This window comes from Poecilia reticulata, linkage group LG20 (genome assembly GCF_000633615.1).
Source record: "Poecilia reticulata strain Guanapo linkage group LG20, Guppy_female_1.0+MT, whole genome shotgun sequence".
NCBI classification, from domain to species: Eukaryota; Metazoa; Chordata; class Actinopteri; order Cyprinodontiformes; family Poeciliidae; genus Poecilia; species Poecilia reticulata.
The window spans coordinates 14771882-14798827 of NC_024350.1; the positions used below are offsets into that span (position 1 = coordinate 14771882).

The following is a 26946-nucleotide window of genomic DNA, read 5'->3' on the forward strand; positions in this document are numbered from 1 at the left end:
CCTGCGCAGACTGATTAACTCATGTGACAAACAGGGAAGTATTTCTCATACCTCTAACTAAACAGACATTTCCTTAAAAGCTTGAAGGCAAATCCTGTCTCTGGTGTGAGATTCACATCCAAGATGGCTCTGCATTCTGATAAGCAGCTGTCTTGGAGTAGAAATGCTTACAGAAATTTTAAAAAATGTATTTAAAAACAAGTCAAAAGCAAAATATAAAAAAAAACAGCATAGTGTCATTACATATTTTATGAAAAATTGAGGTGAAAATACATGTACTGAGTGTGATATGTTATTTTTTTTGATGGTTCAGAAGTCTTTTAATTCCAGGAATTTGACAGCCGATGTGTGAGTCAAGTTGTGACTCCAGCTGCTGCAGAATATTTCTAAATCTCCCCCAAACTCTTGAATTGAACCTGTTGGTTGTAAATTTTTTCCTTCCACTTAGCTTTCTATGAATGCATTTAGAGACAGCTCTCTGAACTGCCAGCTTCTTTAGCAATGAACTTGTGAGGTTTGAACTCCTCGTGACTGTCTGCTTGACATTTGTGTAGTTAGCCGTCTTGCATGCCTTATCATAACATTTCATAAATTTATGTTAAAATTTGGGTTCATACCTATATACTACATTCATAAAAAAGAAAACAACAACAACAAATGCATGGAATACATCAATCTACAGGGAAGGGATCTATATTAGTTTGAGTTTTTGAACTAAATTATACAAATCAGCTTGAATTAAGTTTTAATTAATTGAGAAATCACTTTAGATACGAGCTGAAACACCAAAGAAGAAAAGGCAAATTAAAACATTTTCCTGCAAAAGACATAAGTTTCACTTCTGATTTTACTTCATTTTAAGCAGCAACTAATTGTTGTTTTAAAAGATAAAATAAGTTACAGGATGGCAGATGTGCTCTTCTTATTGAGTTCCTCCTGCATTTACAGAGTATATTCAATATGTAGCTATGGCTCAGGTACACATATACACAATGCACAAACAAAACAAATATACAATACAGGAAGTTATCAGTACACAGTAATATTACAGTACGCAGACAAGTAGATTAAACACATCTGGAGACGACTTTTTCCACATACAAGTGAATAAACAATTTGTAATAAAAAAAATAATAATTTTGACAGAATCGAAAGTAATGGAGAGTAGAGATTTTACTGGAAAACATCTGCCCTGATGATTCACTCTCGGCAGACGCTACTTCAGGTGCCAATTGCAAAATATCAGAGGGACAGTGAGGTGTAAATGTTTTAAGAAGGAACAGACAGCGGAGCATTACAAACAAGCTGAGTGGTGATAAATCTCTTCCAAATAAGAGCCGAGCGCCTGCTGGGGTTTTTGTTTCCTTCTCAAGCTGTTTGCTTCTGCACTTTAATTACAAATATGGCAAAGGTAGCTTCATATTATATAAACTAAGCAATAAAAAACATACAAACTGAGCATCTTGGCTATTGTGTAATAAAGTAATTTAAAGCTACTATTTATTACATCCATGTATTCCAATATATTTGAGGTTTTGTCACAACCTCCTTGTTGAAATATGGAGAGCTACGTATGTTTTAGCATATAACTTTAAATTAATTTCTTTATGATAGCTACAATATTGACCAGCAGTGTAATCGGTAATAATACACTCCACATTCAAAGTTTAAGGGACTATTTGATGTGGGGTTCTGTGGGGAGGTCATCACAGACTTCTGCTGGAGTAAAAACTGTCAATTGCAACAACAAAGTTTCATAATTATTATCAACATATTCATTTTCAAGACATGCAAATAAATAATAAAATAATGCTTGCACGAAGTGCTGTATTTTGAATTTCTTTCCAATCAAGGGTGAGACAGAAGAAATTGAATTTAAAGTAGCTGTTAGAGTTTTTCAAGTTTCTGCAAATTGACAAACAAAAATAAAAATCCAGAAGAAAACAGTAAATCAGTTATCGCAGTAACATTACAGTACACACACGAATTGATAGATGAACATCTGGTGATGACTTTTCACATTAAATACAAGACATTACCTTTAATTTGGTGGAAAAAAACATGTCTTGAATATTGACAAGATGAGAATTGAGGACGATCGTTACAATAGGCTTCAATGAGATTTTGCTAGAAACAATGTAGATGGTAAATATCTATCCTGATCATTCGAGTTTGGCAGAGACTAGTTTACATGATAAGGAAAAATATCAGCAACTGTAGCAGGAGGAGCAGAGGCGTAATGTTTTAATAAGAAACAAGACAACATGGACTTTTACAAACAAGTTGAGTAGTGAGAAATTTCTTCCGTATTCAGACATAGCACTCTTTTTTCATATAAACTAAACAACAAAGACATACAGTAGAAACTCCTTTGCAACTTTGCAGTAAAGTTTCTGCAAACTCAGGGTTGTTGAGAAAATTATCTGCAAGTAAGATACTGACTACTTTAGCCTCTCCACAGAACCCCATTAAAAAAAACAAACAAAAAAAACAAACTAGCTGTAACATTTTGATGTTGTGTTTACGCTTGAAGTTCATTTGCCAATCTAATCAAGTATAAAATAAATGTTTGTGCATGTCAACATTTTGTTTCTTGCAGATTGTGACGATGCTGGTTGGTTTGTGGCACTGAACAAATTCCCAAAAAGTGACTGAACAAAAATGTGGCGGTCAGTACTCAAACCACTGCCTGCTGAAGTTATTTCCTCGTCAGAGTCTCATGTTTTGTCAGACCTGACCTTTGGTCTGCTGGCGGATCCAGTCGGTGAATTTGACCACCTGGGTATAGACGCCGGGGCGGTTCTGCCTCGCGCAGCCTTCGCCCCAGCTGACAATCCCTGCCAAGAACCACCGTCTTCCTCGCTCCAGACACACCAGCGGACCGCCTGAATCCCCCTGAGGAATCATCAAAAAAACGTGTCAAGGTGACAATATTAACTTTTCACATCTTGTTAAAAAAAAAAAAATCCACCGGGTTATTACACTGTTTGAGCTGCTTATGAATGTGCTCACTTTGCTTTGATCTATAATTTTATTTTCTTATCTTCTCCCTATTTTATGTTGTTTTTGTTGTGCATCACTTTGATCAGCTGCGACTGCTGTTTTTAAAAGTGATTCACATATAAAATGGTTTATTATGGCAATATCTAGAGACGGATCACACGGTCAATTACAATTACAGAGTGATGTTTAGTGATAAAAAGTCAAAAATAAAATACACCTTGGTGTAATTGGTGAAAATATCCTGCTTCACTCCTGATTTATAACAAACATGTTTTATTGATGTTTGACAAATTGATTAAGAGGTAAGGTCGCTTTCTGATAAATCATAGTATATTAGGCATTTGACTTGATCAGAAAAATATACAATTCCAGTGATTTGATCAGTTTCTTGCCAAAACCTCTTAGGAAAAAGATGTTTACTAGGAACATAGTCAAAGACACAATGCACAGAGTTTTAATATCCATAAAGAGATAACCCTGTACAATCTATGCCATGTAAAAGAGCAGCTTAAGACAATGCATTGTGTCACCAAAATGTAAATAATCAGATTTGTCAGGATCAAGGGTATGTTCTCAGATCCTTTTATTAAATTGACCAACCTGGCAGGCGTCCACACCTCCCTGCAGGTTTCCTGCACACAGCATCCTGGGAGTAACAGCATCATCGTACAACTTGTTGCAGACTTTTCTATTAATAATTTTCACTGAAGCTTCTTGTAAACGAGACGCCAGTTCACCTTGGAATAAAAAAACCCCCCAAAAAACAAAAGTAAGATGTTCAGGATGCCCTGAAACCGTCAACTTAAAGTTCAGTTGCTGAGCAGCTCTTACCGTCCTCCATGAGAACGCCCCATCCCGTGACAAAGCAGCTCGTCCCGGTGGTGAAGGTGTGTGAGGAAGCAGGAACACACACCGGCTGCACCAAGTCATTAAAGAAAACTGGAGCGCTGAGCTCGAGAAGGGCGATGTCGTAGTCAGACGTGAACTGGTCGTACTGGGGGTGGAGCAGGATCCGACGGATGAGTCTGGTCGCTCCTCCGTGGTTTCCCCTGGTCATCACACGCATGCCGAGGTAAGCCCGCCACGCACGAGCGTCAGAGTACCTGCAGACACAACGAGCGGGAATGCAGCATGTAGACGTGAGGCAGGAAGATGAGGCGAGGGGGTTTCTGTCGTCTTTCTCACTTAATGGCGTCAGAGTCTTGGAAGCAGTGCGCTGCAGAGATGAGCCAGCGACTGGAAACCAGCGTGGCTCCACAGACGTGGCCATAGCGCTCCATCTGTAGGCTGACCTGCCAGGGCCACGACCCCAACACAGCGTCAGACCCCCCGACTATCTTAGTCCGCTTCTTAGGCCTGGTGCCACATCCTATCACAAACAAAACAAAACAAACAGAAAAATCAATAAGAACTTCACCTTTTACAATGACAAAGCTGAAAAAAAGTGGGAAGTCCCGAGATGTACCACAGCGCAGTTCGTCAGAGCCGTCGAAGCAGTCTTTAACTCCGTCACACTCAGGGTTGACCTTGCTGACACATTTTCCATTGGCACATTTGTAGGACGCCACGGAGCAACTCTTGAGATCTGAAGAGAATGAGTAAGTTTATTCCTCTAGAAATACGGCCGGTGTCAAACAGCAGCGCTGACATAAACGCTCACATGCTCTGGTGCAGTTCAGTTCATCACTGCGGTCTTTGCAGTCGATCACACCATCACACACAGATGACTTTGGTAAACACACCTTGTTGGGACAAACGTGGAAGCATTTAACTCCTGCAAAGCACAAAAAAAGAAAAAAAAAGCACAACCAGTCAAACAAAACAAGTGCCTGCTCTCTTTGGTACATTATAAGTGTGCTGCCTACTCACCACAGCTGCCTTCCTCACTGCTGTCTGCACAGCTGCTCTGACCAACACACTGGCTGCTCTGAGGTTTGCACTGACCGTTCCCACAGAGCACTTCCCCAGGCCTGCAGGATGCTGATTGTTTCACATTAAGGTGCAGAAACAAAAGCCAGACACATTTTCATGAGACTTTACAATGTAAAAATGTGTTTTTCAGTTAAACACAAGAATTTATGTACATTAATTATGAATAAAACACATATTTTAGGGATGTAAAGCAGTTTAGCTCCACAGAATTCATATTGGAGCCATCTAAAAGTTGCAGGACACCGGCCCTGGAGGACTGGAGTTTGGGACCAAAATTTTGACGCACAATAAGGTAACATTTTTTCTGTTCAAAGTGTAGTTCTTTGAACAGAAAAGAACTGTTCAAAGAACTTTTCTTTTCTTTTCTCCCAGTGACACTCACAGCATTTAGCTTCATCCCGTCCATCTGAGCAGTCCTTCACTCCGTCACAGACCTTCCTCAGAGGGATACAGCGTCCGTCTCCACAGCGAAACTGGCGAGGGCACGCTTGGAAAAACACCAAGTGAAACTTGAGAAGTGTTTTTTCTGTTTTTTTACTCTTCTAAACTGATGAAAATGAAACAATTATTATTCATAAATAACTATAACAAGGTGAAAATAAGGTCTTAATATTTTGTTTGTGCAAAATGCATTAAAATGTGTATAGTGGAGTGAAAGGGTTCGGTCCGACTTACTGCCCTCTGGAGAGAAAGCTCGGTACAGCAAGTAGAATCCCTGGTTGGTGAGAGATTCATCAGAGTGGAAGTGGATGGAGAGAGGAGAGGAGTACACTCTCTTTCTGCTGCTCTCTGACAGGGGATTACACAGCCTGGATGTGAACAGTAAGATGTTCATCAGACACGAAAAGCATGAAGTACATAAAACATTTTAAAGGCAGTTACAGAACGACACTCCTCAAACATTTCCACATTTTGTCACATTAAGGTTATTTAAAAAGTGGTAAGTATTTGTGTAGTGGAAGGAAGTTTTCACAGTGTGGTTTAAATTTGTATGCAAATATCTGAAAAGTGTGGGGTATTTATTTATTTTTTATTTCCCTGCCAACAAATTGTTGTACCTGAGCTGTCGTGCTCCTCAACTCCTTCAGAGTTGCTACAGATATTTTGGCTTCTTCTCTGATCTGTGTTTTCTTTGTTTTACCGGTTTAGGTTTGTTGCCATGTTTTGGTAACTTTGCTATTACATCCTTCTCATTTTCAAGTGACTGATTGGTGTTAAAAACTTATGTTATTTTTCTACTAATGTCCTCTAACAAAACGTCTTCACAAAGCATTTAATTCCTGTCTGTACTGGGATTAAATCACACACAGAAGGACGTTAGTAGAGACTTTTGTGATTTTTATTTAGAGCTATTAGAGTAAAAGGGGCTGATTAAAAATGTAAACCAGTTTCTTAAAAAAATTGTGCATCAATATTCTTCCACTTCCGCAGTACAATAAATTAATCTACTATATTGAATTTTGTGTCTGTAATGTGACAAAATATAAAAAATGCTTAACAAATTAACATTTTCAAAGTGCTCAAGCTTCACAACTCACTTGACCCCTGCAATGTCCAGCCAGTCCTTCTCACAGCCGTCAGACGACGGGGAATCTTGAATGTCCAAAGTCACGATTGTCATCGAAATCAGATATCCTGGCACAGGCACCTGGTAAAGTAAACAGCAAAGTCCAAACTTTAAAATTCAGAGGTTGGAATGTGTGTGAGCTGCCAGACTAAGGGAGGGTTTCCTCCCTCTCTGCTTCTTCTATTAATAAATGCTGAAACTCGAATGCGTTAGCGGTGATGTCCAGCTCACCCGTAGAGTCCATGTGCAGTCTATGTTAGGAGGATAGAAGGAGGGGTAGTAAGGTGAGGAAATGGAGCCGTTCCATGAAGAAATCGAGCCTCCACAGCCTGCAGGGGGCGACGTTAACATGAGGAAGTTCACCAAATTAACAGCAACATCAACATCAAATACTATTCTACAAGTGGGAATGAAATAATAGATAAGGTAGCCCTGAAACATCAGGTAGTGTGGTCTCATTTTGAGCTACCTGCCCTACCTGCTTTCGGGATGGCTTGAAAGTAGGCTTTGAAGATTGCTCCATCTTTCTGCCTGCTAAAGGAGAAGGTGACCAACATCACATTCCCCGAGGAGGTCAGCTTCATGACCGGAGATGAGCCTGACACCGGCAGCCCGCACCATCTGAAACAGTTCAATATTTAACTGTGACGGTTTCAAGGAAAATGCAGTCTGACAAAACACATGTTCAAATTCACAAAACGCTCCAAACCTGGCAATGATCTTGTTCTGCAAAGGAAGCAGGAAGTCATAGGCAGAGAGCTTGTGGGCTGTGCAGCTTCCAGGCGTGGCACCCTGAAGCGTCAGGACAACCAGACGCACAACGTGACCCGAGGGCACGCGCAGGCGCCACTGGTAGTATGGCTTCTTGGGACTCACAAGACTCAAGGTTCGGTTGTTCCCGTATTTAGCGTAGAGATCAAAAGATATTGCTAGAAAGTGACAGAAGGATGAAATTAACCAGATGAAACCCAACTGGTGACGTGATGGTGAATGTTTAATTGAAAAAAAAAAAGATGTAAAAGGATGCAAAGATGACTTCCTGTCATTTTTCCACAGGAAATCTATACACTCCTCACCTTGAAACCCAAGCTGCCATTTTCCTCCCTGGATGCTATTTGGGTTTTTCATTTTGTCTATTCTGTCTTCTGAATCAGAATCATCAGAGTCCAAATCTGCAAAGACACATAAAGCAATCTAAAAAGAACAAAGCAAAAAGTTTTATTACAACATGCAGTAACGAGCTGTACCCAGTAGGGGGAGCGTGTCATCCTCCTGCTCCATGTAGTAGTGCTGCTCGTTGCGGCTGTACCGCACCACCTTGTTGGTGCCGGGGAGCCTCCGCTGCAGCCTCTCTGGGCTGGAGCTCTGGATTTCCAGGGCCACATTGTGGGGGGCTGAAAATTTACTCCAGTAGAAAACACCGAGCCCCTCCTCTCCTTCACTGTCACACAAAAAGGAAGTAAGACGATTGATGCTCTAGACAAGGAGAGCGCTTTCATTCTTTCTTGGACTTATTTTAGACTCGGCTCACCTGAAGGCAGTGATTCCTGAGCGCAGGTAGTAAGAACTCCACGGGGTCGAGTCGTAGAGTTTTGAGAACTGTTTTAGGGAAACACAGAGAAGTGGTCATGCAACTTTTTCACAGTTTCTGTAGCTTCAAACACAATCCTCTAATTGTGTGTACAAAGAAGTGTCTTCTTGTGAAGTGGAGAGAAAATGACACATGGTGTTTTGCACTTATTTCAAAAGGTTAATTTTTGGTCTCCACCCTTCTATATGTTCACTGTGTCTCCTTTTCTTGTTTCACATTTTTACCTTTTTGTGTTGCTCCACATCGTTACACTTACAGTCAAACAAGGATCTTTCACCTGGATTTTATTTAATGGTATCAGAGTGAAGGGGACTGAATACATTTCCACAGTACCTTTTCAGGTTTTCATTGTAAGGTACTACAAGTTAAGTTTATTTGAAGAGCATATTCACAACAGTGCGGTTCGAAGTGCTTTACACTTTAAAAACATAAGACCAGCAATAAACATTACATTGTGTCAAATCCTATCACAAAAATCATCAAGCAAATATATTGATCAATGTTCCAGTTATTATTAATCAAAGGAAGCAGGTGGATGTTTAGGCTTGATTTAAAGGAACTCAGTGTTTTGGCTGTTTTGCAGTTTTCTGGAAGTTTGTTCCAGATTAGTTTAGCATAAACGCTGAGTTCTGCTTCTCTGTGTTTGGTTCTGGTTCTGGGGATGCAGAGCAGATCACAACCAGAAGGTCTGAGAAATCTGACACAATGACAGCATAATAAGTGACAGTACCCTGTAAACACAATTGAGACGTCACCTCGCTTCACAAGAGGTTACATAAGTACCAAACTAGGCTGATTCAGAGTTTGGGAATTCCCTTCTATCAACTTGACCTTTTGCTCCAAAAATCAGCCCCTGGCCCCCGGATGTTATCTTTGTCCTCCTGTCATCCCACCTTGCCCTACTGCCCTGCCCCGGTTGGTTCATCCGCTCTCTGTAGTGTGCTGCACACATAGTGGCCAATTGTCTGAAAGCTTCACAGACAATGTTTTTATTGAAGGACTGCTCTTCCTCTCACTCTCGCTGCCCGGGCCTCGCAGGCCTCACAAATGCCAGGCTTGTCCTCGGCCCCTGAAAGGACCCGGTCCCTCGGGGTGCCGTTGACTCACACACACTATGCGCAGCTCCTGTTTCAGCTTTACATTTAACACCACCAGAAAGAGACACAGAGAGAGAGACAGAGCGAGGCAGAAGAGGGAAGAGTACAAAAAAACAGACATGGGAGGATGGAGGAGATAAGGAGGAGACACACAGGCAAGAATGTGAGGAGAGAGGAGAGGAAGAGGGCAGCAGTGTTTTTGAAAGTGACATTAAAACACTGGTGCTGTGTTGTAACGAGGCATATTAAAAGAAGAAGAACCGCATGTGATTCGGAGGTAATGCAACAACAGACCAGCTCAGCATTTCCACTTACATAATGGTCCAAAGCCTGAGCCTGCAGGCGGAACTGAGGGGAGGCGGGGTCGGTCAGCTCTAATGAGAAGGTCAGGTTTGGGAACTCTACGCTGCTGCCCAGGAAGAACACCGAGCAAGACGGAGCTGGGGAGACAGGAACGCCGGAGATATGAGACTTACATGGAGCGAGATTAAAAATAAATACAGTTCAAGGATGCAGGAGAGGTCTGACTAAACGTCAGAATCTAAACTCACATGTTAAATAGTTGAGAGTCAGTGTAATGGCAACAGTGAAAGGTAAAAATGGTAGGAGGCCTAACACAAGCCTCCTCCAGGAGCAGCACGATGACGCTGCCTGGCTCTCTGTCTTCTGTCCCACCGGACCCTCAGACTTTGGCAAGGAGGGGTCAAGTGAGCCGGTGGACTGCTTTAACTCTCCATCTCTCTTTTAGGGCAAAAGATATGAAAGAAAATGAGATCTCATACAATAGATCTACAGAATATAACTACAGCATCCATAAAATTAATTAATGATCTGAATGATTCTAGGCTTTCTCAACACTGGTCCTCAGGTTGGACCTACTGTAATTCAAATGATTACATGCCACCAAGTGCTGCAGAAGCCTGTCAGTCGACCATCCATTTAAGCCCCGACTGCAGCATAAGGCATAAACATAAAACATGCAGAACTGCTGCTCTGGACAACAAAAAACTAATTTCACTAAACTCTCAAAAGCATTTGGTTGCGTCTTTGAAAAAAAAAAAAAAGAAAGAAAACAACTGGTCAGACTCCAACTGTGAACAAACTGTTCACAAATTGTTAGACTTGCCAAGAAAAGCTGAAAGTATCTCCTCTACATTTCTACATGAACCTAAAGATGTTGAGAGATCAATTCTAGGGCCACTTATACATCACAGTGAGCAGGTAAAATGACATTCACTACGTTGACACCTGGTGTAGGGCATTAAATACTCACTTCTGTTTGTATCCAGATGATACTTTGAATTACATCTTTTTTTCAAAACTGGATCAGTGACAGTCTGTTTTGTCTTTTCTGACCTGAGCCCTTATTTTGTATTTAAGGCTGACTAGATTCAGTTTCATCCAGTTACTAAGCATGATGCTGGACACCAGGTTATTGGACTATTATTACACTTAGATAATTGAACAGCAATATTTCCAACATTTTTTTTTTCTTTTTTGCCTGCACCAAAATATTAGGGTCTTTTCTAACGTTTTCCCAGTTTTAGAAAAACATCCAAACAGTCTTGCATGTTGAGGATGAAGACATGCAAGACTTAAATTAGAGACACTTAAATTGCTCCTGAAGTTGTCAGTTGTTGCGCAACGACGACGACTATTCTCGTCGTTCACTCCTGTAATCAGTTTACAACTTTGCTAATGTTTAGACACCAGCATTAATATCCACTCATGTTGCTTCTTATTGACATCTGAGCACAGCAGGAGAGAGGTGGATAAAAAGGAACCTCAAAATCAATGTGAACTAGATTTTATAACCGTACAGGGAGTGATTTACTGACTGCAATGATGTCGATGTCTACACTCTAATGATTCCCTAAAACATTTTAGAGTTGGTTCTCTGGGGGAAGGAAAGCATGCCTGAATGGTTCTGTTTCCCACGGCCTGCAATGTCAGCACTCAGTCCAAGTGTCACAGGCAGAGACCCCTGTGGATTTCACAATTAAATGCAGTTCAATTAGTTTGACGGGTTGTAAATATGATTCCCTTTCCAATGCAACGTTAAATATCAACAGCAGGCTGTTGAATGAGAATAAGTGAAGACATCGAGAGTACAAAATGTCTTTGGAAGCTTTTTAATCTGCAGAGAAAGGTTCTTAGTGATGACTTACCTGTGTAGCTGGACAGCCAGAGTGTCCGTGTGCGGAGACACAGTACACCTCACAAGTTTTGCTTTGGGGCAGAGTCCACATAGCACAGTCCAGTTTAGCTCCAAGAGAGGTGACTCGCAACAATACCTCGGACATAGAAACGATGGAGAGAGGGAGGGAAAGAGAGGAAATCCCCACTGTTGCTTCCTCTGACCAAAAAAAAAAAAAAAAAAACGGAGGAAAAAGAAGGAGCAGAAATCTGAGCTGAGGAGCTCAGACACGCAGGTGCATTCACCGCCTCCCGTTTACCTGAACAGGGCGGCAGGTGTCACACGGAGCCCCAGAATGCAGTGCGAGGGACAATGGGGCCACTATGAAAGGCTACTATCCGAGCAACCATCCGTTGGACAGATATTGTGGGCAAACTTGCTCTCTGTGTATGCAAAGGTCTCAGATCAGAGGGACAAAAGAGAGCTTGAGGAGAACGTGTGGGAGATATTACAATTGGAGCCCATGAACGCTCCGCAGGCTGCAGAGCTGCATCCAACCCAACAGAAGGAACACAACAACAACAACAGAAGCATCACGCACAGGGAGGGTGTTATATGTATGTTTTTTTATTAATGAATGAGCAGGACACATGGGTTTGATCGTGTCAGCTGATATGGCTGTAGATCCAGGAGGTGAACTTGGTGACCCTGGTGTAGACCCCAGGCAGGTTTGGTCTGCCGCAGCCGGACCCCCAGCTCACAATCCCTATGAGGAACCAGCGACCCCCGTCTGAGGCCTGGCAGGACAGAGGACCTCCCGAATCCCCCTGGGAAACAAGAAAAGACTCTACAAAAATCTACAAGATGAGTAACGAAGAGGTTTCAATGGAGCCGCAGGTGATGAAATGCCACCTTACCCTGCAGGCGTCCCTCTCTCCGGAGAGGAGGCCGGCGCACAGCATTCGCGGGGTGATTGGACTGTAGCTCTTTTTGCACTCGGTCTGACTCATTATGGACACCTCTGCCTTTTGGAGCACAGAGGGCAGCACCTTATCTGAGAAAAGAGGGATAAGACGTCGAGTTAGACTGCAGGATTTACTTACACTTTACAGTTGTACCCAAAAGGTTTTTAAGACTCACAGAAATGTTGTTGATTTATCAGCATTACAGCTTGTCTGATGTCAGAAGTAAATTTCAAAACACAAAGAATATTTTAAACACAAACCCCACATTAGAAAAGTATTTTACTGTCATCTGTGAAATCATTTCATTGTTAGATTGTTAAGTAAAAGTACGAAGCAGAAGAAGTTTCGAATCATCAAAACCTTCAAGGAGTTAGTTTGAGCTGCTGTGAATACATTTCAGGCTGCCAAATAAAGTCCGACAAGTATCCTAAAGAGGATTCAATGAAAAAGAGATTGTGTAGCCACCAGTAAAGAGCTTGATCAGGAAAGGCAGCAGCCAGGTGTGAGGGTTTCTGCGTGCAGAGTGAGGTGGATTCCTGGTCACTCTGGTGTTAAAAAGAACTGAAGACACTTGTCTCCAAAAAAATTTTGAAATGAAGTACCATGATTGGACCGTAATTACTTGTAAAGCTATTTTCTCTGATTTAGCCCCATTCAGAAAGTTTTCTGAAGGACGTGGGAAAAAAACAAACAGTGAAAGCCATGATGAGTATTAAATAATGTTTTTACCAGCATGATGAAGGACCATCTGACAAGGTAAGCATGATTATTATGTAATCATATTTTGGATTAATGATCAAGAAGCTGCCTTAAATCCTAATCTAACTGAGAACCCTTGAACTCTTATAAAATTAGTCCATTTCCCAATAATATAACGTATGAAATCTCTTTATGGAATCACACAGTCATCTTATTAAAACATCTAAACACACTGAAAGTTTGTGAACAATAACATTTCAGCCTGTCTCAAAGCTTTTGGCCACAGAAAAGCAGCTGAAAATGGAGCATTTCTTTGAGATGAGGCAGAACTCATCTTAAACATACATACGGAAAATAAAAGAAATATTTCCACACATCGTGGAAAACTTTTCCTCTGACTGATGCCTTCATGCAAGGAGAACCTCTCTGCAAAGTGGCTTTAAAAAAAAGCTGCATTTTTGTGTGTTTTCCCTAAATATGTTCTTTATTTATTTTCTTTTGGTATGTTGTTTCAGAAAGTCCTTGCATTTCTTCAGGGTTACTTACACTTTCTAGAGACACTGTTTAAGACATTTGATCACAAAAATATTTGAGTGTAAAAATTTAAAAATAACATGAATTTCTATCAATAATGGTATGTTTTTGTTTTAGTTTTTTTTTTTTTTTTTTAGCACTAACAAAGTCATGTCACCAACCTTCCTCAGATCGGTATCCCCACCCGGTCACCAAGCAGCGGTGTGTGTCTGTGACTGTGTGGGATGAGGGGGGCAGGCACACAGGCTGGACCAGCGGCCAGAGGGAGGGAGGCCAGGGCCTCTTCAGCTGCAGAAGGGCGATGTCATAGTCAAAAGTGTACGCATTGTAGTACTCATGCACCACGATCCTCTGGATCTCTGCAACGTGTTTGGCACTGCCCTGCGTCAGCATGCCGAGGTGGGCACTCCAGGAGCGAGGGTCAGAGAGGCTGCAGGGACACAGGTCAGGGGTCACTTCAGAAGCTCTCGTGAGGCCACTTTATATGCAAAGAAGACACGTAAGGAAACGGTTTTGCTTCATCGGCAACGAGGGGGGACTGACCTTTCTTTTCTGAAGCAGTGGGCAGCTGAGACGAGCCAATCAGAGGAGAGGACAGAAGCGCCGCAGTACAAGCTGCCTGCAAAGTGAAGGCTGACCTGCCAAGGCCACTCCCCCTCGTGTGAGTTAACCCCGCCCACAATCCTATCGAGGCCTGACGTAGAGTCCACCTTCCTCAGCGGGGAGGGGAGGCCACAGGCTGAGAGGGACGAACAGATGGGCTTAGCTTTTTATTCAAGCCTGTGTCAGCAGACGTTAGTGTTTTCAGTAAAATCATAAGCATGATAAATGTTTTTTAAACTTTGTGATGGCTGCATTTGCATTCAAGCTCCTTGAGTCGAAGCACCTTGTGTTGCAATTATAGCTGCAAGCCTTTTGGTACTTGTCTCTCCCAGACTTCCTCATCCACTGACATTTTTGCTGATTCATCTTTCCCAAATAACATAATCTCAGTCACAAAAAGGTTCGTTCTCCAACTGGAAGGTGAGCTTCGGTACAAATCTAATGCCTTTTGCAGCATCTGACAGGATTTCTTCAAATAATGCCATCAAACAGTTTCCCTGCTTTGGAAAAGCTTTGCCACAGCATGATGTTTATTTACAACCATTGTCCATGTAATCGAATGTTTTCAGGTCGATGCTCCTTTCATGAGTCAGTTTCATTTCACAATTGTGGGCTATTTTGTGCAGCCAAAATAAAACACCAATAAAATACGGCAAAGTTCGTGGTTGTGGGGAAGAGAGTGAGAAAAGCTCAACGGGTTTGAATGCTTTTGCAGTCTGACGTATCGGTGCTGTGCCACCAACACGTTCATAGGTTGAATACTTTATAACAGTGCATTCTCATTTACAAGAATAACGTTCTCACCACAGTCGTCCTCGTCGCTGTTGTCCCGACAGTCGGGGATGTCGTCACATTTTGCATTTTTCTTCAGGATGCAGGATCCGCTCCTGCACCGGTATCTGATCGCCGAGCAGCTCGTTTCTGAAATTTCGCGATCCCAGAGGTCAAAGGTCTGCAGGACATAAAGGCAAGGTGGCTTCTCTTAAAAAAAAACAATCAATGGAGAACACTCACCCTTTGTGCAGTTTATCTCATCTACTCCATCAGAGCAGTCCATCTCTCCATTACATACAAACAAAGGATGTGGAGGGATTTTGGTGCTGCAGGTTATTGGGGGCCTCGCTGTGAAGAAATGCACAATTTTTCTTACAGTTAATCCAGGCAAATAAAAATTGTTTTGCTAAAAATGCCCAATTTCGTTCCCTGTAACCCATAAACGACTTACGGCAGAAGACCTCATCGCTCTCATCCTGGCAGTCATCCAGGCCGTCGCAGAGTCGACTCTTCTCCACGCAGAGTCCAGTGGTGCACAAGAACTGGCCCTCTTGACACGCTGGTGGACACACAGATATATGCACAGATTTAATTATTCGCTAAATACTCAGCGAATAAACATGTTCTGGTGTTTATTTTAGTCGTTCCAGTGAATCAGGTTTGTGCTGTGCAGTGCTTACGCTGGCTGATGTTGTAACTGTAGTATGAAGCCTGGAAAGGTTGAGCAGAGTTGGGTGAGCTGCAGCGAAACTCCATCTGTGGACTGTGGTCAGGGATCCGAAACACGGTGTGGTGTCCTACGTACATGCCGCAGAATCTGCGGAGGAGGAAGCAGGTTTCCAGAAAAGCATCAAGCCAGGTTCAGGACGGCCAAATGCTCTCTGTGGTGCAGCTGCAGTCACATACATGACTTCGTTGACCCTCCACCAGCCACTATCGCAGCCTTTTATGTCCTCAGGTTTCAACGCGTAGTTCTCGAACAGCAGAGCTACGCCTAATTTAGAGTTTGGAGTCTGTAAAAAAAAAAAAGTGTAGAATGCACTTACTGAAAAAGAAGCAATAAACATGCATTTGTTTAAATGCCAGTTAATGAGAAAGTCCACCTTAAACCTCCAGCTACAGGAACACTGTGGAGGCAGCAGGCTCGGGTAGAACGGGCTGTAGATTCGACCACTGATATCAGGCTCCAACTTGGTCTCAATTTGAGACATACAAACTGAAAAAGACACAGGAGAATCGATATTATTTAAAACTGACTCAAAATCTTTTTTCCCCCTCTAGTGAATCCAAAAGACTTTGTATATATTTTGCAAAGGTTAATGTGGAAAAAGTGTCCAAATGACCAATTTCATTGAGCTTTATCTAAATATAACACTTTCTGTGTCTTACACAGAAATGGCTTGATGGAGATGCTTAAAAATTATAACATTTTACAGAACATTTATTCACAACTCTGAGAAGGGTAAAAAGCCTTAAAATAAATTAACATTTTACAGCAGTGGCATAACTAAACACTGAAAATTAGTAGAAAAGTCAGACCTTCGATTTAAGTATATTTATTTATTGTGAATTTAAGTCTTTGCCTTTCAGATTCAGTTCATTCCTTGGTTTAAGATTCCTTGCAGTCTACTTCCAGTTGTACTTACAATTGCTGGATCTCAGGTTCAATTTTTTTTTACTTTTGTGTATTTGGTTTGATCATTAATTGTCAGATTCAAATGTTTAATTCGATTTGCTTCAGACATGTTATTAGAATCCCAATAAAACATCCCCTGTTATGAGTAAGGTGTCATACTTTGCTCAGCAACGGCTTCAAAGTGTCCGTTAAAGCTCTTGCTGTCACTGGTCATCCTGAAGGACAGCAGCATGACGTTGGAGGTAGAGACGATGGAGAAGGAGCTGGACACCGGCTCACACAGCCTGAGGCACAAACACATGAAAACCCGTGAAAAATTTACTTTCAGAACAGATGGCATGGGTTGCTTAACCACCAAGGAATTGATGAAAAACAAGAAATGCACAGTTGCACAAAGGATGGAACCTGATCTTCATTTCCGAAAAATGACATATCTGCGTTTCTCATAAGAACATTGCATGTCTTCACGAAAGCTTGGAAAAAAATAAACATCAATAACAGTTAAAATATAAGATGGAGGAAGAGTGAATATGTTTGGCAAAGGATGATGAATATGGAGCTACCAACAAAGGAAGATGAGATTATTTAAAAAAAAACATTTACATGAACACATATTTTAAGTGTGTTGAGCTGTTTTTAATCACCAGAGGTAAAATAAATCTTAGTATGCCTCTGCTGCAGTCTCACCTGTGCAGAATGCGCCCTCTCATGGGCAGCAGAGCGTCGTACACGGTCAGGGCGTCGTTCACACAGTCAGTGGGCTCAATGAGGAACGAGGTGACGGTCAGGCGGATCAGAGAGCTGGGCACTGCAGTCAGCTTCACGTGGCAGTTCACGCCTCCCCACGATGAGTAGACGTTTAGCGGGACGCTGGCTCCGGGGAGGTTGGCGTACAGCTTATCAACGCACTGCGAGTCTGAGAGAGATAAAAAATGACCTGCAGTACATTTTTAATTCATGCGACCAGGGTTCCATTTACGATTCATTTCTGAACTAGATACATTTCAAGACTTAAAAGTCCAAAGTTTTCAGGGCTTGATTTCAATTTTGAAAGCATGAATGTGGCACCTTTTGGTGATTGTATGGCAGGAGGTCAAGATTAGAAAAAATGAAAACGTCAGAGGTTGGTTGGAAGGAAGGAAGACGTGCCCAGCTTTAAATGTTACTTTTTTTTTTCTGAACATTTTATGATAGGTTTATGATCCATACAAAACATGTTCATTACATTTTCTGCAAAAACTCATTGTAAATGTACAAATATTTACATCTGTGCATGTAAATGTACATCGTCCCATTAAAAAAACAACAACAAACAAACGTAAACTTGAACTTGGAAATTCAATAACAAAATACTTGTCTTTTCCAGCAGCCATTATACAGCTCATATAGTGGTAAACCAAAAGTGCTGAAGCTCAGCTTGACTTGCTAGGTAACTGTGCAGGGCCTGCTGATTTGAGGAGTTGCATGCGGAAAGTTTTCGAAATGGCTAATTTTCTAGACACCAAAAAACATTATCTTTTCGGTAAAAAAAAAAAAGAACAAAAAAAAGAAAAAACATCTGGTTTTTTTTGTTGTTGTTTTTAAGCTTGGACTGTTTTTAGAAGCCGTAAACACCCAAAATGGAAGTGCAAAATGTGAATTTTGCATGATGGGTCCTCTTGAAGATAAGGGGATAAACGTCTGCAAATGCAGTAATTTTCTTTTATCTAGTTTCATGTAAAATTCCTAAATCAAATTCCATGTTTTCCAGACTGTGTAGGAACCCCACATACCTGAGGTGCTGCTCCCTACCTGCTGTGTTTGATGAGTAATCTGAACGCTGAACTCCTGCAAAAATACAGATCGGTTCAGTACCAGTACCAATGCGTGGCCCATCTAAACACAAACATTCAGAGTGAGACTTAAACACACCGTTGATGAGGATGGAGTCCATGTCAACTGGAAGTTCATGCAGGAAGCCCACAGAAGACCGGTTCTTCAGGTTGGTGTTGATTGAGTCTCTGAGAATGGCCTCTATGAAATCTTCTCGCATCGCTGTGGTCTTCATCTGGGGGACGATGAACACCATCCAGAAATGCACCAACACTCCGCCCTTGTTGTTGTTACTAGGGGGAGAAGACTCAGATATGAGCTGCAGACACCTGCAGAGGACGTCTTTACGGCTCACAGTGCCGATGACCGACAGTCCTCCCGTACCTGAGGTCTGAAATGACCACTTGCTTGTAGAGTCTGGCCACTGAGGACGTCCTGTACACAGAGCTCACCTGAGAGACACCGGCATTTTAGCTGTGCATTCCCCCCCTTACATCAGCACCAGCTGTTTAGAGTCACCTACCACTTGTTGAATTTTGGTTGCCATAGAGACAAACTCATGGGACTCCGCCTGGCGGTACTCTGGGATGAACTCCACGTTGGCAACACGGAACATCCCGGCAAAATACGCTCCGCTGTAGCTTTCCCTGCGGACTGAGCAAATCAGATTAAAGTCCATCTGTAGAAGTTTGGAACAAACAGGTCACATCAGGAAATGTGTCAAACCGCCTCAAATTTTAGTAGTTTTCTGAAGGCCTTTCATGTTTTTTGTTGTTTTGCTCATAATATTGAGTTGTGACCTTACTTTACATTACACATAAGCGGACTTTATTCACTATTTAGGTGACTTCTGCAGGCAATTAGATTCAAAACGTGTTATTTAGGGTTATCAGAGTAAAGCTGAAAAACGAAGACATGCCAAAATTGTCACATTTTGTCACATTATTTTCCTACATGTCACACAGTATTATATGGTGGTCTGGCCTAATAAAATACTTGTGTCTTTAATGTGACAAAATGCAACAGAGTTAAGAAAGAAAACAAAACCCTGAATACTTCTGCCAGTCATTGGACGTAAATTTAGACACTGTTTGTAAAAATGACTGACGGCTCAAGATTTTTGCACCACGCCTTTGTGAATCATTTCACTTACAGATAAAGACCCAGAGCAGTGACCATATGATCACCACCACCACAAACAGCACGGCCGCGGTGATCGTTGTGATGTGAGGCACGTTCAGCAGGTACGCCCACAGCCTCTTGAGTCCTTTGGGCTTCCGCCTCGACTTCCTGTACATCCTGCACAGCTTCCGGAGGGTGTGGTCCACAGTGGCCACTTCCACGGACACATCCGCAATCTGAAGCAGGGAAAGAGGGGGGAGGGACGGCACACAGTCACATCCAATTAATCCCAAACCGCTTCGACTGCAGCAATCCATTCGTGTTGACCTTTCAGTGGTCACTCATGTAAGGCCTGATCCTAATTAGAAGACGGTAGATGGAGCTGAAATGACACAATGAACATAAAAGTGCCTCTTGACGAGAGTTAGAGAAAGATGTTCACATGACTCCGCCCTGAATTATGGCTCATCAGAGCACACTGTGCATCAGCAGTGATGTAGACTTGTGTCGGCTGAAAATGATGCTAGGGAGGAGAAATATCTGAACGCAACACAATCGCCATCAGATGTAACACTCAGCACTCATTGAGTTACCCAGTGCAAATGAATTATTCATTCACTGTCATCCCATACGGTGCAGCTGGTACTTAATCCATCACAAGAGTATAGATTCTCACAGCCGAACAACACAAGTTCAATTATCTGAGATATTTCTAAGAAAGCAAGCTGGATTAACTTTTAACGCTGATCAAAATTCTGGTGAAAAGCTATAAGCAAAACAACATCGAATCTTATAAGAAGTGTATATAATTTAACTATTTAGATAAAGGTCATTTAGAGTGTTTTAGCTTACTCCACTTCACTTGAACTCTTGTAATTAGTTGATACATTTTCTCATATTCAGTAAAATTGTAAATATTCAACTTTGATAACCTGAAAACCTAAATAAGCTTCTCTACCTTTACAAAAGATGAAGTTCCACCTTGATCTAGCCTAAAATTAGGATTTTTTTTTTGTACTTATTTGACTATTTTGTGTGCTACAACTCCTCCAAGACGATCTGTAAGAAACTTTATGATATAAAATTTATCAAGTACACCAGTACCAGCAACGACTTTTTCAAAACATGAGCCTATTTTGGTAAAAAAAAAGATTATGAGCACTTTCTCTGGAAATACATCTGGAGTTCATTAAATGAGTGGCATTTGGCATTTTACACCAAGCTGTTCTTGCAGTGATAAAACTTACCATGAGTTGGAAAACTATTACACAGTGAAGACCCAAACAGACACTGAATCGTAAAGATACGCTTCCAGTCAGAAATTAGCTTCCCTGGTTTGGAATAATTGCGTCTCTTTGGGATCATTGTTTTGTTAGATCAACGTCTGCAAGTTAAAACTATCTGACTCAAACAGCATAAAGAATCAAGCCTGACAGTGAAGATGCTGGAGCAGTGTCACTGTCTGCGGATGGGTCAGTTTTACATCAATAGACACTAAAAAGTTGCTGTCCAGGAAAGACGCCCATGCTCCATAACCGACCTTCAAGCTCAGCTGAAATTTGTTGCTGCCCACATTGACACGTGAAATGTTTTATCCTCAGAGGAGACAAAGATTGAGCTGCTTAGCCACAATAAGTGTGTATAAGGGGGCATGAAAAAGGCTTTCAAATCTATGAAAACTGAGCAAACAGTCAAGCACGATGGTGGCAGCATGATGTTGAGGGCCTCTTGTTGCCACTGGCACTGGTGAACTGCACAAAGATTATTGAATAATAAGAGAACTACATCAAATAAACAGCAAGGTGGTTGAAACTCCAACACAACTGGGTTTTCAAACAGGACAATGAAGCCAAAACAGCAAAGTTAACTGAATTCTTAACTTTTCATATTGGAAATTTGATTGAACATTTAGCCAGAAATACACCAGCAGGTTGTTGATGGTTGTGAGGTTCTTCTGTAACTTGCAGAACATGAACATTAATGCAAGTAATTGTGGAAGTGTGAGAATAGATCAGAGCAGCAACGTTTAATTCTTGAAGAAAACCCCCAATGAGTTTAAACTTAAATAATTATTATTCTAGCTGGGATAAATGTGCAAAGAAACAATTAGAAGCTACAGTTCTCTACCGTCTTAAATCATAGATGATCAGGTACAGAGTAACGGAGTAATAAAAAGATGGAAACCCAGTGCCTAATAATTTAAGAGGGTTTTGCAGTTTTTATGACTTATCATTAAGAACAAATATTTTCTCTAATGAAACAGGTGTTCATTCAAACATTTCAGGCAGAATCCTTCCTCCCGTCAGCTTAAAGCCACAGTTAACCAGACTCTCTCTCTAGTTCCAACTGGACTGAATTAAAATAAAACTGTTTGCCAACTTACACTCGCCGAGTCCTGGTGTGGTCTGTCACCATCGTTCCCTTTTGTCTGCTCCGTCTCCTTCCCCTTCGTGCTCATGGCACAGATATCCCATCAAGCCATCATCATCCAACGCACGATTTTTGTTTCTTCATTGTTTGTTTTTCTCTTTATTTTAGGACAAAGGGCCGAGGGCAAACTGCGAAACAGTTGGGATCCTCAGCCAGCAGGTGTCTGAAACCAGATCTGAGTGACGCTGAGGTGAACTTAACAAGGTCCCACCTCCACTCCGGTTTGGTGTGGCTAAGATTTCATTCATCATCTTGCCAACATTCACCTGCCGTCATCTTTATAAGCAATCAGAATGACATCCATTCACATCAGTTGTGTTTGTACATCAGTTTTATTTACAATATTACAGTTATATGAATGCGAGGAGTTCATTTATCCTCCTGTGCTCGGAGTTGACAAACTCGGCAAATAAAAAAAAAAAACGTCCCAGCCCTTGTGCAACAAACTAAAACCTTGTTCCTGGAAATAAAAGCAGACAAAACGTCGTTGTCATTAATTTAAAGTATATATCTGTGAGCTGGAATTATTAAAACAACAGGATGGGTTTTTTTTTTCTTTTGTTTTGGAAAAAGCAGCATTTTTAACAAAAAAACAAAACAAAACAAAACAAAAACACGAGTACAGACAGTTTTAACACTTTTATGATGCCTCTTTAAATTTTAGGCACTCAGCAATAAAAACAAACACATTAGGAAAAACAGGCACTAAAACAACAGTTGACACAAATTAGAAAAAAAAATAAAAAATGTTCATTGAGTTTTTGGGACGGTTTAGCGCAAGAGAGCCTCATTTCCTGAATAAGGCGCTGCGAGTGATGCTGTACAGCAGGTGGTAAGGCTTTCGTCTGGGGGGCTCGGCCAGAGAAAACACCTGCTGCTGAGGCACGCTGGTGGGAATGGTGATGTGGCGCTGCTGGAGGGGGGGCAGGTTTTGGTGTGGCGGGACAGAGTCGGCGTAGCCTACGGCTAAAATAGGAAAATATTTAAATAAAAACATTAAAACAAGTTGAAGTTTGACAGCTTGTAGAAACAATTTTCCTTACTTTTGATCTTTCCATGTTTTGGTCTTCTGGCATTAGCGATGGCCTGTTTTCTTTGCTCGTCGCTGATGTCTATTCCTGCACACAAAACACACCTTCAGATCCAAACATCCGCTGCGTCGCTGTGACGCAGAAGCGACGTTTCGCCGCCTGCGCCGAATAACTCACCCATCTCCTGGTCCTCCTTCACCCTCTGTCTCTCCTTGGCAAAGGCCTCCAGCCACCTCTGCTTGTCCTCCACCTTCCTGCAGCACATCATGCACATGAACTCCAGGGTGGAGGCGTTCCGCAGCCGCAGGGCGTTTTTCAGGGTCAGGCCCAGGTCCGGGTCCCGCCCGTCGGCGACGTCCACCACTTCGATCTCGTCCATATCCAGACGTCCTCGGTAGTGCAGCAGGTCTCTGCGCAGGACGTCCTTTTTGCAGTAGACAAGCTGGTGGTCGAACAGGAAGAAGCTGCGCTGCTGCGGTTTACCCTGCCGGACGGCGCGGGTCAGCTCGCCGGAGTGGATCAGCTCCGAGCTGCGCTCCAGCACGTCAGGGCCCTGCAGCGAGTCAAAACGTTTGCACCACAGCCGGACGTATTCCTTACACAAAGTTGACAGGATATAACTGAAATGACATCTGAAGTGGTAAGTCTGACCTCCCAGTGCAGAATGGCGACCTGCCACTGAGCGATGGTGTCGATGCTCTCCAGCCGCCGCTTCCTCTCGTTGATTAAACTGGCCACCTTCTTCATAGCCTCGTACGCTTCGCTGACACCGGCGTGGTCCCTGCAATGACAAGAGGAGTAAACATCTACTCAAAAACCGGTGGTGAGGTAGGGAAACAGCTTCTCTTTGTAACTGATGAGCTGAAGTTATGCATACTATCTAATTTCCATATATGCTACCTGTGGTCTTTGGGTGTGTACTTGAGCAGCTCCCCCAGCTGCAGCGGGTATTTGCAGATCTTCTGGACAGGTGTGAGCAAGAAACCAGCGATGGAGATGTCGATCATCTGCTGGAGGAGGCGGCAGGCCTCAAAGAAATGCTTATATTTGCCCATCTTCATGAGACGCTGCAGCTCAGCGCAGGCAGCAGGATGAGTGTTGCAGTACTCGGAGTAGATCGAAAAGCCCTCGCCCTTCAGAGAAGCAGAGAAACAGTCCAGGATGACTAAAAGTGATTCTGTGACACGATCTACCGAGATGTGCTTCTCACATGTATGGTCACAACCTGCATGAGGAAGCAGGAGCCGATTTCACTGAGATGCGGTTCTTCCTTATTGTACTTCTTCTCCAGTTCCCTGACGAACTGCCTCTGGAATCTGTAGATGTCTTCTATGTTGCTGAAAATCGTCTTCAGCTGCAGCTCTGTGAACATGCTGGAGTTTTTCCGGCACTGACGGATGTAACCCTGAAACACAAACACCAACCCTGTATTTAAACTGACAGAGCGCCTTAAAAATGTTTTAGTTCTGACCAACAGGGGGTGCTAGAAAAGTACCCCATGCTTTTACTGAAGAAGATTTACTTTCACAGGTTGCAGCAACCAAAGATGATGCTGTTAAGAAAGTATGTGTACTCTAGATGTTTTTTGTTTTCATGTTACACTTAAAGGTTTTAGATAATCAAACGGATTCAATCTGAGTTAAAACAAAATGCATTTTTAAAAATGATTATATCTAAAAAAAAATATCCAAACCGAGCTCATCCTATGTGAAAAGTAAATGCCTACTTACAGTCATCCCACAAAATCTAAATCAGTCCGGACTTTGACTAAGCCAAGACAAAATCTTCATTTAGCTTATTTTTCCAAGTCGCTAAGAGGACTTGTTAGTGTGCTTCAGATCATTCTCCTGCTGCATAAGCTTAAGCTGAAGATTACAAAACTGACTGATGTACTTTTTCTGAAAGGATGCCGTCTTAACAACAGATCTAACACAAACTTTCCAAATGTTTCCACTTTTGTCTCGTCAATCCACAGAATATTGTCCCAAAAGCTATAAAGAGATCAAGGTTTTTTTTTTAGGAAAACATGAGATGACGTTTGTGTTCATTTTTAATAGGAAGTGGTTTTCACTGTGGATCTCCCCCATTGACGCTGTTTCTGCTCAGTCAGTCTGCTCATCCTCATGGATGAGTTGTTGATGCTCTCTTGGACTAATTCTGGTAACAATCCTGAGAAAGTTGACCATTGCAGCATCTTTTATCCGGTATTGCATTATGGCTCTCACTGTGTTTCACTGATGTCCCAAAGTCGTAGAAATAACTTTGGAAACCTTGTCAGACAGACAGCAGTGATATCTGCACTACAAGGCATTTTCTAGATCTTTTTAACCTACTTCGTGTTGTCAGACCAACATTCCAAATACCGGTCACTCACAGGTGGTCATCATTTGAAAACTGCACTTGTGTTATTAAAATCTTAATGATGATATGAATTAAAAACCACAATACCTCACAGATGTCTTTTAAGTGTTTGATGTAGATGCGTTCAGTGTTCATGATTTCCTGAACCACGTTGGTTCTCATCTGCTCCCTGTGCTGAGTGCTGGGTTTATCCCTGGGGGCCGGCTCTTCCTGGTCCGCCACGCTCTCCACGCTCTCAGTGCTCGAGTCCTCCTGGTTCACACGGACCTGAAACGCATCCAACGCAAACGCAACTAAACCTCCTGAGAACCAAAATCAAATAAATCTATTTGAGAGCAAACTTAAGTCAGGATTAGAGCTAAAAACAGAAATTATCTCTCACTCATATTTGTCTCCACAGGTTTTGAACAATTAAAAGGGGAACAGTGACTACTTTATTATGGCAACAACATTGATTCAGGAACAAGACATTGCGCAGCAGACGACTGTCGGCCAATCACAACTTCGCCATGGTTACCACAGCCTCACTAATTAAGACCGAGCTGTCAGTCACTTCCCATCGCCACAGAAACCAGCTGGACCCTCTTATGTTCCGGTCCTTCAGCTGTTTGTTTGGGCCTAAGCCGGGTTGAGAGTCTTTTTTTTCTCTGCAAACATGTCAAAGGGGGCAGGTTCAGAAAGTCCACTTACCCTCACAAAGCTGGACGGGAACCAGGCCTCCCTGTCGCCTCCTCTGCCCCACCACCAGTCCTTGTGAGAGGCGTCCAGGAGGCGGATCACATCGCCGGCCTTGAAGGCCAGCTCCTGCTCCTCCATGGTCACATGGTCCCAGAGAGCCTCGGCGTACACGGCATGGCCCGAGATTATCCACTGCACAGGACACGGGTAGACAGGAGCGTACAATTACACGGAGGCTGAGCCTGTGTCCGACATGTAAGATTACTTCTTGACATGTGGACGGTGAGGAGGCCAAACATCTTAGAAACATGTCCAAATACTGGAAACGAGACAAGCAGAAATTGGTGGGGGGTTTTTGCGTCACCTCGTTGAGCACGGAGAGCTCCACCCCAGGCTGGAGGTAGGGTGTTCCATCAGCGAGCTCTTCGAAGCTGCTCTCCTCCTCCTCCTCCTCGCTCACGCTGTCATCCAGCGTCGCCGAACACTCAGACACACCAGCTGCAACGCGGATCCAGAGATAATGAGAACACGTGTGGGAAACAAGCAACATATCTATCTCTATCAGCTTTTCTCCTCCAACATACTTGCTGACATTCCTCAGCCCCAGTTTTTTGCTTTTTTGTTTTTTGTCCCTCCCCCCCCCCACAGAGTAACTTTTTGTTAAATCTTCTCAAAAACAAGCCCGGTTCTCACCGCTGAGCACTCGGTGGAGTCTGCGCCGCCCCACGCGGTCCAGTCCGATCGGGGTGCTCTGGGAGAGAGCGCAGGGTCGGAATCTGGCAGACACTCCTCTGTAGGGGGGCACCTTGTGGGAGGGGATTGGTGGTCGCGACAAAGGCTGCAGTAATAACAAGAGGAAAAGTCCAGGGATTTAGGAAGAGCTCACTTTCTCTGGCTTTCACCAGCTACTCCCATAAATCATCATCACACACACACGCACGCACACACACACACACACACACACACACACACAC

General features: G+C 42.6%; 2 protein-coding genes across 3 annotated transcripts in view; both read right to left on the reverse strand.

Annotated features, from left to right (window-relative positions):
- Positions 1-443: 443 nt before the first annotated feature.
- LOC103456618 (transmembrane serine protease 7) lies at positions 444-22129 on the reverse strand. Its single transcript, XM_008396276.2, has 37 exons — positions 21856-22129; positions 19504-19708; positions 18874-19004; positions 18735-18802; positions 18450-18643; positions 18330-18365; positions 17226-17454; positions 16698-16822; positions 16006-16118; positions 15809-15915; positions 15583-15719; positions 15354-15461; positions 15143-15250; positions 14933-15049; positions 14069-14264; positions 13687-13955; positions 12245-12381; positions 11998-12154; positions 11359-11546; positions 9742-9931; positions 9506-9630; positions 8034-8101; positions 7750-7943; positions 7579-7674; positions 7212-7431; positions 6981-7123; positions 6734-6831; positions 6474-6583; positions 5611-5744; positions 5318-5422; positions 4873-4983; positions 4664-4777; positions 4469-4588; positions 4189-4372; positions 3835-4106; positions 3604-3740; positions 444-2895 (listed from the first exon to the last, which is right to left on the reverse strand). The coding sequence occupies exons 1-37, from the start codon at positions 21928-21930 to the stop codon at positions 2728-2730; spliced, it is 5289 nt and encodes a 1762-aa protein (XP_008394498.2). The 5' UTR covers positions 21931-22129; the 3' UTR covers positions 444-2727.
- Positions 22130-22215: 86 nt separating this feature from the next.
- The window catches only part of spata13 (spermatogenesis associated 13), a 24666-nt gene continuing 19935 nt past the window's right edge, over positions 22216-26946 (reverse strand). For both annotated transcript variants that reach the window (XM_008396273.2, XM_008396274.2), the window contains 10 exons: positions 26666-26810; positions 26337-26470; positions 25985-26164; positions 25382-25561; positions 24159-24338; positions 23834-24066; positions 23585-23714; positions 23111-23486; positions 22946-23020; positions 22216-22868 (listed from right to left, as the gene is read on the reverse strand). In XM_008396273.2, the coding sequence (XP_008394495.1) occupies positions 22690-22868; positions 22946-23020; positions 23111-23486; positions 23585-23714; positions 23834-24066; positions 24159-24338; positions 25382-25561; positions 25985-26164; positions 26337-26470; positions 26666-26810 (1812 nt within the window). In that variant the 3' untranslated portion in view covers positions 22216-22689. The remainder of the gene's footprint in view (positions 22869-22945; positions 23021-23110; positions 23487-23584; positions 23715-23833; positions 24067-24158; positions 24339-25381; positions 25562-25984; positions 26165-26336; positions 26471-26665; positions 26811-26946) is intronic.

Coding starts and splice junctions, on each gene's coding strand:
- LOC103456618 (XM_008396276.2), bottom strand. CDS start 21,930: ATGAGCACGAAGGGGAAGGAGACGGAGCAGACAAAAGGGAACGATGGT. Junction 17,455..18,329: donor TTACTCATCAAACACAGCAG/GTAGGGAGCAGC, acceptor TATCTCTCTCAG/ACTCGCAGTGCGTTGATAAG. Junction 7,944..8,033: donor TCAGGAATCACTGCCTTCAG/GTGAGCCGAGTC, acceptor TTTGTGTGACAG/TGAAGGAGAGGAGGGGCTCG.